The 15,813-nt window shown below is 37.9% G+C and overlaps 1 protein-coding gene across 4 annotated transcripts in view; it reads right to left on the bottom strand.

Annotated features, from left to right (window-relative positions):
* The window catches only part of LOC150086693 (protein turtle-like), a 1,103,226-nt gene that overhangs the window by 730,991 nt on the left and 356,422 nt on the right, over positions 1-15,813 (bottom strand). For all 4 annotated transcript variants that reach the window (XM_090372696.1, XM_090372694.1, XM_090372697.1 and 1 more), the window contains one exon: positions 509-624. In XM_090372696.1, coding sequence (XP_090228822.1) covers positions 509-624 — 116 coding nt within the window. The remainder of the gene's footprint in view (positions 1-508; positions 625-15,813) is intronic.

The following is a 15,813-nucleotide window of genomic DNA, read 5'->3' on the forward strand; positions in this document are numbered from 1 at the left end:
TTCCGCGGTGAACCGAAGATCGTGAATTGAGGCATAGTTTGGGGTTAATTATCCCCAAACTGCGCTATGGAACGAGTCGATGGGGGTGCTGTTTAAGACAGAGTAGGTCAGTGTTAGGTCAAGTATCAACCAACAGAAATAAATAATAAACCTTGGAAGTTAAGTCGAAATGAGAATAAAAATAAGGTTAATTTCCTAACTGTGAAGCTAGCCAGCATAAAAATAACAGCGTGACAGTAATGAATTGTTACCTAATGTGGAATGGCAATTAAAAAATTTGAGTTCGTTTTCGTAAAGATAACCCGATATAACTTTGAATCCTATTCTTCGCTAAAAATAAGCAAAGTTGAATTTGGAAAATTATTTTAAAATTATTTTTAAAATATTAATACTGATATAAACAAATATGATAACCAAACTGAGAATTCAGATAAATAAGAACGAATTGATCAGTTCAAATTCAATAGCAAGTTATTTTTATTTATTATTTATAAGTAAGAACACTTACTTTATACCAGATGAGAGCGGGAGGAGGCGTGCCCTCAGCTTCACAAGGTAAGGACACCGATTCTCCAACTTTCACGTATACAATATCAGGAGGCTTCATCTTGAAGTGTGGAGGCGCTACAGAAAATAAGAAAAGTAGGATAAGGTTCGAGATTTTAAAGTAAATTAGTTTATAAACTAAAATGTCAACTTAAAATACACTAAGCACCCGACTACTGGCTTATTAAGATTATATTAATAGTGCTTAAAACAACGTAATAAACGCATTCCGACGAGAGAATAATCTAAGAAAGCACAATTATGCCTTCATGATAAAAACTTCACTATCTAGTCCGAATTTCCCTTACTTCATTTGGTGTGTTTATGCTGGCATTAAGCATTAAATGCAACATCGTAGTTTAGAATAAAATTATCTATTAACGAACAAAAGTGCATGGAAACTGTAAAACACTGCCGTGAATACCATCATCATATTGAGCTATAAACTGAGTCAAAAGGATAATAGAAAAGTTTTGCAAGTTTTACGAGTTATTTCGCTAGCTCACTGGCTCTTAAACTTATTTATATCGTTTGTCCCTGCTAAAAACGTTTTCTTTATATTCTAACTAAAAAAATTATCTGTCTCGCGAGCTCCAGTGGTTCTTGTTAATAACCATTTCTCTGTATTTTGTTCCAACAAAATGATATAGAAACAGCTAGAACGTGTTTAGATTTTACTTGAAGCTTTACAAATATTAATAATTCATTCATTAATTTATTTTGTGCCAAAAGCTATCTGTGTCAATCACATATGCTTATCTTATCAAAACAGGCACGAGCTTGGTTCACCTGACCTTCAGTTATTTCAGGGTTCAAAGTTTACACATCTGAAGATTCCTAAAAATCATATTAAACCCGCACTAGTCAATTTTTTTTATTCTTATTAAAATTTACGGTTTTATACATTATACTTCATTATATTACTTACATCATTTCTTTCTAAAATTACTTAAAATCGATTTATTAAATCGAAAATAATTTAAGAAGTTGAGGATTAATATTTTAAAAGATTCCAAAACAGGGTAACTATACATATTCTTATTATTCAGTTAACTCTAAGTTAAGCCAACTCTAAAAACAACCCAAACAACTATACAGCAAAATGATTATCAATAATTGAGAGCAAGAGTTCTCCAGAAAAAATCTATTTTTTTTCTTTTTTTTTGTGCTAATAAAAGATATTCAACGAATGATAAAGAATTTTTTTCTTTTTTTGTTAGTTGCTGGCGCATCGGCTTCTGTGGCCATAATGCACCTCCCAAATTTTTTACATTTTACTCTGATCCAAGCCACTGGCGGGATTCGAACCCGCGCCCGTTGGGTTGCGAGGCAGGCACTTTACCCACCTGGCTAGCCCGGTCGGCTGATAAAGAATGCTTTTTGAATGCATAGCCATATCTCTCAAGGTAGGTGTACTCATTCTGAGAAGCTACATTATCAGAAGATTTTCAGTAGTAGTGTAGTGGTATTGCCACTTGTCGCTCCTTTGTAGGGATCTGACTCCTATGGATTTGAATCCTATCATTGATCAGAGAAATTTCTAAAGGCCTCTTCAAACGGAACTGAGTTAGCCAATTTCAGACGGAGGGAATGGGATTCTCCCGGAATTCCTACGGCCCCGTACAAAATGCAAATAGATCCATGAACACCTTGTTATAAATTTAAACATACATACATATAGTCCCCAACTAGTCTAATTAATAAGGAGACTTACGACAGTGACCAATATTCCCCCTCCCCCTTCCTTTTGGCAGAAGCCGATGATCGAGCAGTGCACGTTAAAAATTTGATGAGGAAAAAGAAGAGGAAGAAGAGTTGAGGGCTTCTTCAGTACATACTAATACTAGATGTTAATTTCGTTCTAAAAGCTCAAAATACTTATGTTTTTCCTTTCACGTTAAAATCCCAATGTTCAAATTATTCGATGCGAAAATTCCAAAACCTTGAGGCGATTAATTAAAAGTGAATATTCTATTTCTATGCATAAACACATGCGACAATTTAAAAAAGCTAGTAATCGATGCAACTGTCACATTAGAAACACACGGCGATTAGTTTTAATTGTAAACAACAGACATCAATCAACATTTATCAGCACAGTTAATCTGGATTAAATTGGCTGTAACGTGTTTTGCCCAGTCTTCTATTACTTTCTTCACCAAAACTCTAAAAATTATGGTGGAAATTGATAATGAAAAGCTGCATGACATTGAGTTATCTACTTTAACGAACTCAATAAAAAGAAGAGAAAAGGGTCATAGATCATTAATCCCTAGAAAACTATAAATATTGTATAAAGTGTATGTGAGTTACAACAAAAGCTCATTTACGAATGAGTCCCATCTCCAGGAGAATTTTGCGACAGTGAGAGAAGAAAATATTTCAGACTAATTAACTTGGCAGACATTTCTCCAGTTCACAGTTCATTAATAACAACGGTGGTGGCGATCACCTCAGTGCTTCTTAGTTTGCATAGGTGAAGAACGAGCGATCGACAAAAGCAGACATAACTGATAAAGGTTACGGAGATCATGTGGCGGCTCTTGGTTTGCCATTCAGAGCAACACGCCTATTTGATATGTACGAAGGAAGTTACTGATAAGAAAGCGGACAGCTAAGCACTTTATGCTAGGGATGCTGAGAAAATGCTTATCGTGAGTCGGCCAGTAACTGAAAACCTTTACTAACTGTTTTATGCATCTACTTAGAACGACGAACAGTAGTAATTTTCATATTCACATGAGGCTTAAGCACATGTTTATGCAGTTAGGACACTGAAAAAAATATTAGTTTAATGCGTTGATTGTAATTGTTATGCAAGTCCTTCCTTATAAGTGCAAGGCCTTACTCATCGTGAATAACGATAGAATTCTTTTATGTAACCTCAAATCACAACCCATCGCCGATATGTTTACTTCCTTTTTTTTTTTTTTTTTTTTTTTTTTTTTGTTAATAAATCTTTTTTGCATGGATAGGATTTTATTATAGCAAATAACAGAAAATAGCATTATGGACCTCATATGTTCTTGTGAATACTTAAAAGTTTTAATTGCCGGTTTATTTTTAATACCAATGTCAAAAGAATGGAGCCTATTTTTGTTGAGGCACCAATTAATATATTTTATTTATATATTTCATAAAATGTGGAAATTGTAATTTTCTAGAGATGCATTAAGCATTACCATGCATACACTGCTCGACAAAATTAACAGAACACGCAGAAAACGTGGTGTAATTCTTGCAGCTTGCGATGAAGCAGGACAAAATTTGGTATGGTGGTGTACCATCAAATAACGATGAAATTAGGAGACAGCAAGAAGCTTCGGATAGGTATAAGGGACATTTATAGGGACTGTATAAGAATTACCAAAAAGGTCACATTACAGAAGTAAATACAAGGTGCTCAAAAATATGGTCACATGACATCAGCAAGGCGCATTATCCCCTCCAACGGCTAAACAAGTTTGATAGCAGTGAATCATGCTCGATATAACGATATCTACACGATTCTGTGGCAACAAATCCCATTCTTCCACCAGCGCAGACCTTAGCTCACCAAGTGACCGATGAGGTGGCTGTCGGCGTACAATGCGACACCAAAGAGCGTCCCACACATGTTCGATCGAATTTACGTCGGTGATCGCGCTGGCCACGGCAGTCGTTGCATATCTTCAGTTTCAAGATATCCCTCCACCACCTGAGCTCTATATGCAGTGGTGTTGTCGTGTATGAAAAAAATTCTGGGCAAACCGCACCCCTAAAACGTCGCTCATAGGGTTCAAGGATCTGTTCTCGGAACCTCCTCCGCCTTCTTAACACAGTCCGGTTGGAAATGTTTTCACCTGTGGCCCCAACGACCTCAATAGACAGGACAGGATAGGACATTGTGGGGTTCGATCTTGCTGTTAGAGCCACATAGCGGTCCGTTCTGGTTGATGTAGCCCTTGGCTAACCTTAGACAGCTCTTGTAATGGTTCCTGTCTCCTTAAATTGTTTCCAGAGTGCCGAGACGACACTGCGTGCCACATGACACATTAAGCAACGTGCCATCTTCGCCTGCGGCTGACCGGCTTCAAGTCGTCCATCGGCCCGCCATCTCAAAGAATCATCTAAAAGACGATAATTTGCCATCCTGAGTACTGGAGATGTAGCTATCCCTGGAATTTGCATGCCAGGATGTCGCCTATTATATCAAATATTCGTCCTCTTCGACAATGTTCAAAATAAAATATTCATAAACAACATTTTGTCCTGTTAATTTTGTCGAGCAATGTACTATATTGCCAAAAATATGTGGTCACACCTGGGATTTTGAAAAAATGAACCACATCTGCCATCCACATGCCAGGGAAAGATACACTGGTGTTCAAAGAAAGTGCATCATCCCCTAAAATTGTAATTGTCGTCCGAATAACGTAAATATATGGCAATATTTCTTACAGACTGCATCAAATAAGATTGACACGCGTAGGTGATGACGTGAATCGGTTGTTATTTTCAGCTATATAAGCACGCTCTGAAAGAGTTGCAGTCATTCCTTGCTTGTGTCAGGATGGCGAGTTACGTGCAGTTGACACCACAAAGAAAGTGCTATTGTTGCTTTACGTGAGGAAGGATGTTCTTCCCGTAATGTTGCTTATAGAGTGTCTTGCAATCAGTCGACAGTGAGTAGATTTCTTTCCAAACTCAAGAACACTGGTACTGCTGATAGGAAAAAAGGAATCGGACGCAAACCAGTCTCTACGGAAAAACAGGACCGCGTTTTGAAGCGCTTATGCCTTAAAAACAGTAAAGCTTCGTCTGAGCTGAAAAGAGAATGGGAAGAACATACAGGAGTGGTAGTAAGTGCAGTAACAGTCAGAAGACACCTCTTCAAAAATGGACTTGTAGCCCGTCGTCCTAAGAAGAAGCCCCTCCTCACACAAAAAATGAAAAAAGCCCGACTAATTTGGTGTAAGGAGCATGTCCAATGGACCCCCGAGCAGTGGTAGTCACTTACTTTCTTGGATGAGAAGATTTTCAACCTGGATGGCTCTGATGGGAGACAAACGATTCGCCGTAGACGTGGTGAAGAATACCATCTAGACTGTACGGTGTCTACAGTGTAATTCCCTACCAGCCAAATGTATGGGGGTGCATTTCGTATCGCGGAGAGGTCACCTGCAGTTTATAAAAGGTTCCGTAAATTCCAATGGCTACCTGGCTATATTGGAAGGCAAATTGCTGCCAACCATTAGAGACCATTTCAACTTTCCAGGTAACCGCATCTTTCAGGACGACTCTGCTCCTTGTTATCGGGCGAAAAGTGTAAGTAGGTACCTAAGTACGGTAGTTATTTTAGCTTCATTTCTACATTAGAGGTTCGACAGTAATGTGTTTACATTTGTTACAGGTGAAAAAATGGTTGTAAGAACGGTCCATTACAACTGTTAGCTGGCCAGGAAACAGCCCACACCTGAATCCTATAGAAAATCCTAAGTTGGCATCGTGTGGAATCTGCAGTTGACAGAAAGAAACCAAAACCCTTCGCGAACTTCATAATTCCTGTTTGGAAGTACGAACTATCAGTTGATTTTCTTCAGAAATTGATCTGGTCAATGCCTCGACGGTGTGCTACTGTTATCAGGGCCAGAGGCAGTTCAACTAAATATTAGTTTGCACCTGGTGAACTTTTCATTTTGTTTTCAATTTAAAATGATAAACTGGAGCAGATTGAGGGTTTCTGATAACTTTTCAGCCATAATTGTCGTGTTTGCCAAAAATGTTGTATAAAGGTTGCAAATGCTCATTTTGGAATATTTTGAGAGCACTTGTCAAATATTACTTAGCTTTGCCTTAACTATTAATAAATATCTTTGTTTATATTTCTATTTGTTATGCTAGTCATTAATGTAACATACCATCGCGAAAAAGAGTTAGAAATGTGAAATTCCTTGGTGATGCACTTTCGTTGAACACCAGTGTATAAACGCAACTGCGTTCACGCTACAAATAACAAAATCAATGAAATACAGTGGAAGGGTCGAGGCGTTCATCTTAGGGACTTTCAACCTGATGGCTCATATTAGCAATAATCCAATATAAAACTTTCTAGATAACGGAAAAATCCAAATAACGGCACCTTGAATTCTCGAAGGTGCCGTTATTTCGAAAGGTGACTGTATTGTTTTGTTTAAAATGAATAGTTTCTTTTTTGAAACCTCTTTGTGAAAATCAGTTTTGTAAAAATTTGTTCTTGAATAAATACATTACGATTATCGGATTAAATGAGGATGTAAGATGTCCGTATAGCGAAAAATCCGTAAAATCGAATAAATAAAAAATCGTTTTACTTGTAATTTTAATACTATGCTTTTTTGAAAAATATTCAAACTACATAATATAAATAAATAAATAAATAAATATGTAATAGTAATACATACATATGTCCATAGAGAAAATTATTGTGTCTTAAAAAAGTCACTGACATTCGTTTAAAAGTTGCTCTTCTTTTCGTAGCTACCAAATCACGTACACTTTTTAAACATCAAAGTTGTCTTGTGTCACATTCTTCCTGTCTCTCAAACCACTTCATAGCAAACTCTGAACATTGAAAAGCATCAAAATGTAAAGGACCAATATTTTCCTCCTCATCACCTTCTTGGTCCATCACTTTCATGTTCGACAAGGGCTCAATTATTTCATCATCTTTCAAAATTTGGAATCCAGGATTGTTAAAATCACAATTTAACCGCGCACTGACACCTTCATTGTGTTCTCTGCACATTGAAATTTGTTTTAATGTTTCCGTGACTTTTATAATGTTTTCATTTGTATTACTGTCATCAGAACTTCCCAACGGCCTTTAGAAGATTTTGTTTCGTGATTTTTTCAATATTTTTCAACACTGCTTCAAAGTTTCATCTATAGAATTCCAACTTTCTGTTAATATGTAGCAACAGTCCTTTAAGTTGATTTTTTAAAAGAAATTTATAACAAGATTCCTCATCGTTATCGTCAGCTAATCAGAGCAACCGAAGGAGTTGTTTTTGATACAGGCGTTTTAGCGTTTCCATTCCACAATGATCCATCGGTTGTATTACAGATGTAATATTTGATGAGGGAAGAAATTTATCCGTAACCATTTGGTCAATCTGGTCTAAGCATTCTATTGACGGATGTTAAGGTGCCGTTATCGAGTAATAATATTCTTTCACTTCCAGAATAAACGTTTTTTTACACCATTGTTTGAAAATTTCACCATTCATCTATGTTTTTTCTGGTGATCATACGTAACTGGGAGGTTTCTTATATTTTTGAAATATCTAGGATTTTTTGATTTCCCGATGAGAAACAATAGCAATCGGTGTTTGCCAGTTTGAATTGGCATAAACCATTATGGTTACACATTCTTCGATTGTTTTGTACCCTGGTGCAGTGGTCTCACGGCGTGAGACTAATGATCTGCTGGGAAGTGCTTTCCAGTTTAAACCAGTCTCATCAGCATTATAAAGTCTTCGTAGTATCCTTCTTCCTCTACCAACAGCATCAAAGTTTCTATATACGCGTTTGCTGAAGATGTGTCGGCAGAAAACTTTTCTCCGTGAATTTCAAGTTCTTAATACCATGGCGCGCCTTAAACTTTTCGAGCCAATTGAAACCTGCTTTGAAGTTCGGGTCTCCATTCAATTTTGTGTTAAAAATATCGCTTTTTCACCTAATAAAGGACGAGAATATCGCGTTTGAATAAACCACGTGCAGACAGCTTCTTCAGCTTCTTCATTTCGAGATTTTCTCATAACTTTACTTGCTAAATTTCCATCTCGTTCATCAGATGATTAGAGAATTTTATAATATTTTCACTATTTTTCTTTATGTACTGCATACTCATTATATCGAGGGTTTAGTGTTAGACGACGTTAACTACAAAATCATTTTGTAGTAAACGTTTTTGTAATTAACCAAGAAAAAGTCATTTGAAATTTTCTTGTTTTACCGGAAATGTGCTTATAGCCCAAGCTAACTTGAAAACTATTAGAGAAATACATTTCTGTGACATGATTGCATTGTTATTTGTATAAAGGTAAACTAAAGTTTTCTCAAATCAAAAATGCCATTTTTAACGTTATCTGACACTAAGCCCTCGATATTTTATGCATTTCATATTTATCCGCCAAAAAAAACGTCCCGATTCACCATATTCAAGGCCTCAATTATTGCCGTTTTGTTTTTTAACGTTAGCACAACACGTTTTCTTTTTAGTGACATATCGGTATTAATTTTTTTTTTTTTTTTTAATAAATCGCGATGAAAAAAAAAACCCACTCACGAAACGAACGCCAGCAGCGCTCAGAAGATGAGTGTATTCCGAATGCCGGACTGCTACATTCCACACCGGCGCGTGTACCGTCCGCTAACTACTGCTTCACCGTGTATTATGCAATATTGAGCAACACAATATCCGCTACATATATTTCTCTATAAGGTAATATATTAGGTATTTGCTCTGTGCAATTCGGATAATCGAGTTTCTACTGTACTTCTTCTAAAATTCTATTTCCCTTCCCCAAAAGAGTACTTCATATTTCAACTTTATCTTGTGTATTTTATGTAGGACAGTTCCTATCTATATATTTAATACGGAAGGCGTTTTCTTTCAACAGTCAGTGTGGTCTCAAATTGAAGCTATTTCTTCTTAGGTGTGCACAAAGTTGTTAAAATTTAAATATTCCCAATAGTTTAATTTTAAGGAACGGGCCAGTTTTGTAGTACAAACGAGAATAGTAGTAGTAATAGTGACATGTGATGCAAGAAAGTAAGCGTATGAGCTTACGCATCAGCTAAAAAAAAAAAATTCACACAACCATTCCCTCTAAATGTTTGTCCAGTTCCTCCTTAAATTTATTTAACCTTCCACAACGACAGATGGAAGTTTGTTCCAGCAATTAACCACCCGCTGGCTAAAGGCAAATTTCCGCATATATATTCTACATCTGTCCTTCCTCAATTTGCTTTCCTGAAATCCAAGTACATATATGATATCAAAATTATTTTTTGCATCCAGATCCTTTGTAACCACATCATAAAGGAAGTAAGCAAACCCTTAGCCATAATTATGAGAGCTTCCTTGGACTCAGGGGAGGTACCCACAGACTGGAGATGTGCAAATGTCACCCCAATTCACAAAGGAGGATCAAAGGCTGACACAAGTAATTACAGACCTGTGAGTTTAACTTCTGTTCCAGGAAAATTAATGGAGGCACTGGTTAAAGAAGCACTGCAAAATCATTTAGACAAGACATCAGCTATAGCTCGGACACAGCATGGTTTTGTTAAGGGGAAGTCTTGCCTGACCAATTTGATTGGATACTATGATGCAGTAACAAAGGAACTGGATGCAGGGAATAACTTTGATATTATATACTTGGATCTTAAAAACGCTTTTGATACTGTTGCACATGGAAGACTGCTGCACAAATTGGAGCAGTGTGGCATTGGAGGCAAATTGTGGCTGTGGATAAAGGGGTGGTTGAGGGGGAGAAGACAGAGAGTGGTAATCAATGGACACTGCTCGTCGTGGACTAATGTTATTAGTGGAGTCCCTCAGGGCTCAGTGTTGGGTCCATTATTGTTTTCTGTATTCATAAATGATATTGATGAGGGTATATCAAGCTTAATGTCGAAGTTTGCAGACGATACAAAGGTAGGCAGGGTTGTCAAGGACACTACTGACACTATGCTGCTGAAACAGGATCTGGAAAGGTTGAGCAGATGGGCTGAAAGGTGGCAAATGAAGTTTAACATTGACAAATGTAAAGTACTACACATGGGAAACAGCAACCCCAGAGCAACGTATCAACTCTGTGGTACTACACTGACAGTGGTAGAGAATGAAAGAGACCTGGAGGTGGTTGTGCAGGCAGATATGAAGTTCTCTGAGTAGTGAAGAAGGGCTGCAAGAGTAGCTCATGGTGTGTTGTCAATGATATATAGGAATTTTTCTAGCAGGGATAAGGACGTGATTATTCCCTTGTATAAGGCAATGGTCAGGTCACACCTAGAGTACTGTATACAAGTCTGGAGGCCTCATTTCAAGAAGGATGTAGAGCTGCTGGAACGAGTACAGAGAAGAGCAACAAGATTAGTGAATGGAACAAAGGGGTGCTCTTACGAAGAAAGGCTTAAGTTTTGCAAATTACAGTGTCTGGAGACTAGGCACCAGCGAGGTGATCTGATAGAGGTGTATAAAGCCTTGAATGGTTTGAGCATGCTCAATGCTGATGGGATTCTTCCTCTCGCTCAGAATAATCACCTGAGAGGGCATAAATTTAAATTGAGGAAAGACAGATGTAGGATAGACGTGCGGAAATTTGCCTTTAGCCAGCGGGTGGTTGGTTAGTGGAACAGACTTTCATCCCTTGTCGTGGAAGTTGATAGCCTAAATAAGTTTAAGGCTCAGCTGGACAGGTATGTTGAACGAAGAGAGGGGTGAAGTGGAAGTGGTTTTTTTTTTTTTTTTTTTGGCTGATGCTGCATAAGCTTGCTTTCTTGGATCAAATGCCTCTACTAATGCTAATGCTAATATCCAATCATATTTCTCAGACAAGACTTTCCCTTAACAACCCATGCCGTGTCTGAATTATTGCTGCAGTCTTGTCTAGATGATCCTGCAATGCATCTTTAACCAGTGACTCCATTATTTTACCCGGAACAGAAGTTAAACTAACTGGTCTGTAATTACTCGTGTCACCCTTCGATCCCCCTTTGTGAATTGGGGATACATTTGCACATCTCCAGTCCGTGGGGACCTCCCCTGAGTCCAAGGATGCTCTCATAATTATGGCTAAGGGTTTGATTACTTCCTTTGCCGCCTCCTTTAATATAACTGGATAGATCCCATCCACCCCATGTGCCTTTCTTATGTTTAACTTCAACAATTTCTCCTCCACTTTGCTCTCAGTTATTACAAAATCATTAAGCACTTCCACATTTGAGAACCTTCTGGCATTTTCAGTCCTTAATAACTCCTCATGTGTGTGTGTGAATGTAGATGCAAAATACTCATTCAGTTTGTTTGCTATCTGAGCAGGATCATCAACAGTCGAACCGTCGATATCAAGTGGACCAATCTGATTCATCCCCTTCCATTTAGTGAATAGTTCAACATTCACTTCATAGACGAAGCCACAGGAAGATGTTAACTGTTACACTGTCTAAGTTGATAAAGCATTTTTTTCTGATAACAATTTGCACGGTCTCACAATCGTGTCCTTTGTTCCGAAAAAATAAAATAATAAAATAATAAAACTCTGCTACTAACTGCGAAATTGCCTACCTTAAAAGAAAAAAACTAATCGTTATTCCACTGCCTGCTCGCTAACTATATGTCCCCACGTTCAGCACGCGAGTTCATGCACTCATTGCCATTCGTTACGTTTAATACGTTTAGAACTCATCATTTTACCATTGTCGTTATCAACTTCGAGTTTATTTGTTTTTTTAAGGTGAGTAATAATTTAGGGATTTAGAATTATATCACAGTCAGAAAGATGTGTCCGCCATGCTACTCTGAATGGTTGTGTTGAACGTACCTTGCGGCCAAGAAGATACGCACCTTTTCGTGTTTCTGCAAATGTATTCAGGATCGGTCTGAAATGGTGAAATCAAAGAAAATTTATAAGTTTCCTCAGATACAAGAAATGGCAAAGGATTCGATGCGTACTGGATTACCTGCTTACGACATGAGGATTTGACGCGTACTGGCTTACTTGCTTACGATAAAACACGCACTACATTTCTTTAGAACAGCTAGAGAAAACTTTAAATTCGCATACTAATGAGGGAACGAAATTTAAAAGAGAAATTCAGGTATGCATTCGTTTCAGGTCTGTGGTTTAGAATTTTTTATAGAACAATAAAGATCCGGACTACCAGAATACAGTTGAAAATATGTTGTCGAACTTCAAGAAGTTGGGCCGCAACATTTTTTGCATTTCCACATTTGGAAGTGTACGTGAAGTGGTGAGAGATTTAAACAGGACATTAAACACATGGAGATGAGGTACCAGGGGAGTTGAAATGTCAACATCACGGCTGATATTTGCTGGATACTGAAGAGGTACTGTACAATAGAAGCATCTGCAAGGAAACGAAAGAAACGAAACACTAATAATGAAAGTTTGACCAAGTTTTTAAAGTGAAGGTGAGTTTTTAGTGTTCTTTTTAATATTTTGCCCTTTTCAGTAGTATTTTATAGAGATGACAATGAATTTTCCAAAATATTTCGGAAAAATATCAGGCAATAAAAACTGTGCTACAAATTGCGAAATTTTCGCAACGGTACAGCTAGAATACAGCTATTTGCATAGAGAATTATGTTTTTAGTGTACTTTTTTATATTCTGCCCTTTTCAATAGTATTTTATAGAGATGACAATGAATTGTCCAAAAAATTTCAGAAAATATCAGGCAATAAAAACGACAAAACACGGACTACTTTTCTTTATGACAGCTAGAGAAAAACTCTGCTACCAATTGCGAAATTTTTGCAATGGGTACTGCTAGTCTTCTATAAAATAATCTAAACTAGCTGTACTCATTGCGAAAATTTCGCAATTGGTAGCAGTTTTTCTCTAGCTGTCCTAAAGAAATATAGTCCGTGTTTGATCGTGAGCAGATAAGCCAGTACGCGTCGAACCCTTTCTCATTTCTTATTTCTGTAAAATAAAACTATTCTTTCTTTTAAGGTAGGCAGCGCTAGTAGAGAAAATTGGCTCGTTCTGTAAAATAAAACTATTCGGAATTTTTAGATTTTTCCATGTTTCTGCACACGTAGGAGGAAATATCTTCAATTTGAGACCAAATCGGTTAGGCCTAGCGTACGCAATAGCTACAGCTAGCTGTACCCGTTGGGAAAATCTCGCAATTGGTAGCAGAGTTTTTCTCTAGCTGTGCTAAAGAAATGTAGTACCCACGTAGTATCAATATATACCTGCAAATGTATTCAGGATCGTTCGGCAAGACCGATCCTGAATACATTTGCAGCAGCTGAAAAGGCCTGTTTCTTCTCATTTGGTAGTGGAGTATTATTATTATTAATCAGAAAAAAATATATAAACTTAGACAATGGTTTATTTAACAGTTAACATCTTCCTGTGGCTCCATCTATGAAGTGAATGTTTTAATTTTCTCGTCAGTAGTACAAAACTGGCCCGTTCTGTAAAATAAAACTATTCGGAATTTTTAAATTTTACCATCTTTCTCCACACCTACGAAGAAATATCTTCAATTTGAGACCACTGCAGCCCGAACTGTTAGGCCCATTGTTCACACTGTCCGAAAAAACAAACGGCTTCAGTATTAAATATATAGATGATGAGACCAACAATTAAATATTCAAATGAAAAAAAAAAAAAAAAAAAAAGAGTTAAATTTCTCCAACATTCAATGATTAAGACGACATTAACAGCAAAGGAATGCAGAACTACGGGTTTGTTTGGGGATTTGCTATTGTGCTGTTAGGAGGGGTTATGCTGTTAATTAAGAAAAACAAAATATTTAAGGAAGTGCATCCAGTTGAAATAGAATGGACAGTGTAATGTTGAGTCAGTTTGGTGTGACATAAGCATTGGGAAAGCAAAAATAAGAGTAGGAATACGTTACAGGCTTAATGACTCTAATGAGTACAACGAACAATTGTACAGAGAAATAGAGTGGGCCAGTAAATCAGAATGTCTTATAAAGGGGGGATTTTAACTTCTCAGATATTGACTGGAACTTGCCGGTTGGTCACTTGCACACTAGCAAGACTTTTGTGGATTTATTGGATGATTGTTTTCTGCAGCAGCATGTTCGACAGGCAAACAGAGAGAGTGTAACACTCTTGATCTGGTTATCAGCAGTGATTATTCGTGTATTAAGTATTTGCAGATAAAGGAACCACTACGTGGCAGTCATAACAGTGTACTCATGTCGGATTTACTTAAAGATATAATTACCATCACGGATAAAGGGAAGAGTTTTTGCTTCCGTAAAGGTGACTCAGACAGTTTTTAAATTCTGTACAGTGGCGCCAACTGATGATGTTACGAACAGTAAATACTAAGTGGGAAGCATTCAAGAAATTAATCGTGGAAGCTACTAGGCTTTTCATACCGATTAAAAAATATTGTTCAAGGTTTAGGCCTAAATGGATGTCAGATGAACTAATGAGACCCGTGGCAGAGAAGAAAAATGCATGGGATTCATATAAATTATCAGGCGACACAGAAGCCTATGGCAGATATACAGGGTGTTTCAGTTAAACGTTTCAGAACTTCTAAGAGGGGTAGGGTACATCCTGACAACTCGAAATCATATAGCAATGTGGGGTCGGAAATGCTTTCCTGAAGCGGTGTTGTACACAGAAGCACCATAAAGAAAAGAGACCGTAAGTGAGAAATCGTTTTAATAATACATGAAAAGAAGCAAAAGGTACATGGATTAAAGTAAGCGTTCGAAGTTTCTTCCACGGGCTACAATGCACGCCTCACATCTCCGACGCATGGACATCCGAACATTCTGGAATACTCCAGGCGAATTTCGAATTTCTTGAACAAGAACGCCAAGTTAGTAGGATGGATGATTACACGAACGCAGAGTTAGCCGATATGCATTTGGCGTACGGGGCTGCAAATTGTAGTGGGCCAGCCGCACAGCGTTTGTACGCGGAACGATATCCGACGAGGCGTATTCCCAGTCATAATTTCTTTGCAAAACTGCACCAGAGGTTAGCTGAGACAGGTTCATTTGAAAGAGCTGACAAGGACAGGGTAAGAACAGCACGGACTCCAGCCGTCGAACAGAATGTGCTGCAGCATGTACAGGGGAATCCAAGAACGAGTACACGAAGTCTAGCAAACGCAGTCGGGGTTTCCCATTGCAGCGTCTGGAGGATTCTCCGAGAACAAGACATGCATCCGTTTTACGTGCAGCGTGTCCAGACACAGCAACCGGAGGATTATGCACCTCGTATTGCTTTCGCACAGTGGTACCTTGGAAAATGTGCTACAAATCCCCTTTTTCCTGCTGAAGTGTTGTTTTCCGATGAGGAATCCTTCACAAGGGAAGGAATTTTCAACACGCATAACGACCATATCTGGGCGGTCGAGAACCCGCATGCAATACGACGTCGTGCAGCACAGATTCGATTTTCGGTCAATGTATGGGCCGGTATTATGGGAGATCACCTCATCGGACCTTACCTGTTACCATGTCGTCTAACCGGACCTATCTACGTGATCTTTCTGCA

The sequence above is a fragment of the Mastigoproctus giganteus genome, chromosome 4 (assembly GCF_048544385.1).
Source record: "Mastigoproctus giganteus isolate SK-2022 chromosome 4, ASM4854438v1, whole genome shotgun sequence".
Lineage (NCBI taxonomy): Eukaryota > Metazoa > Arthropoda > Arachnida > Uropygi > Thelyphonidae > Mastigoproctus > Mastigoproctus giganteus.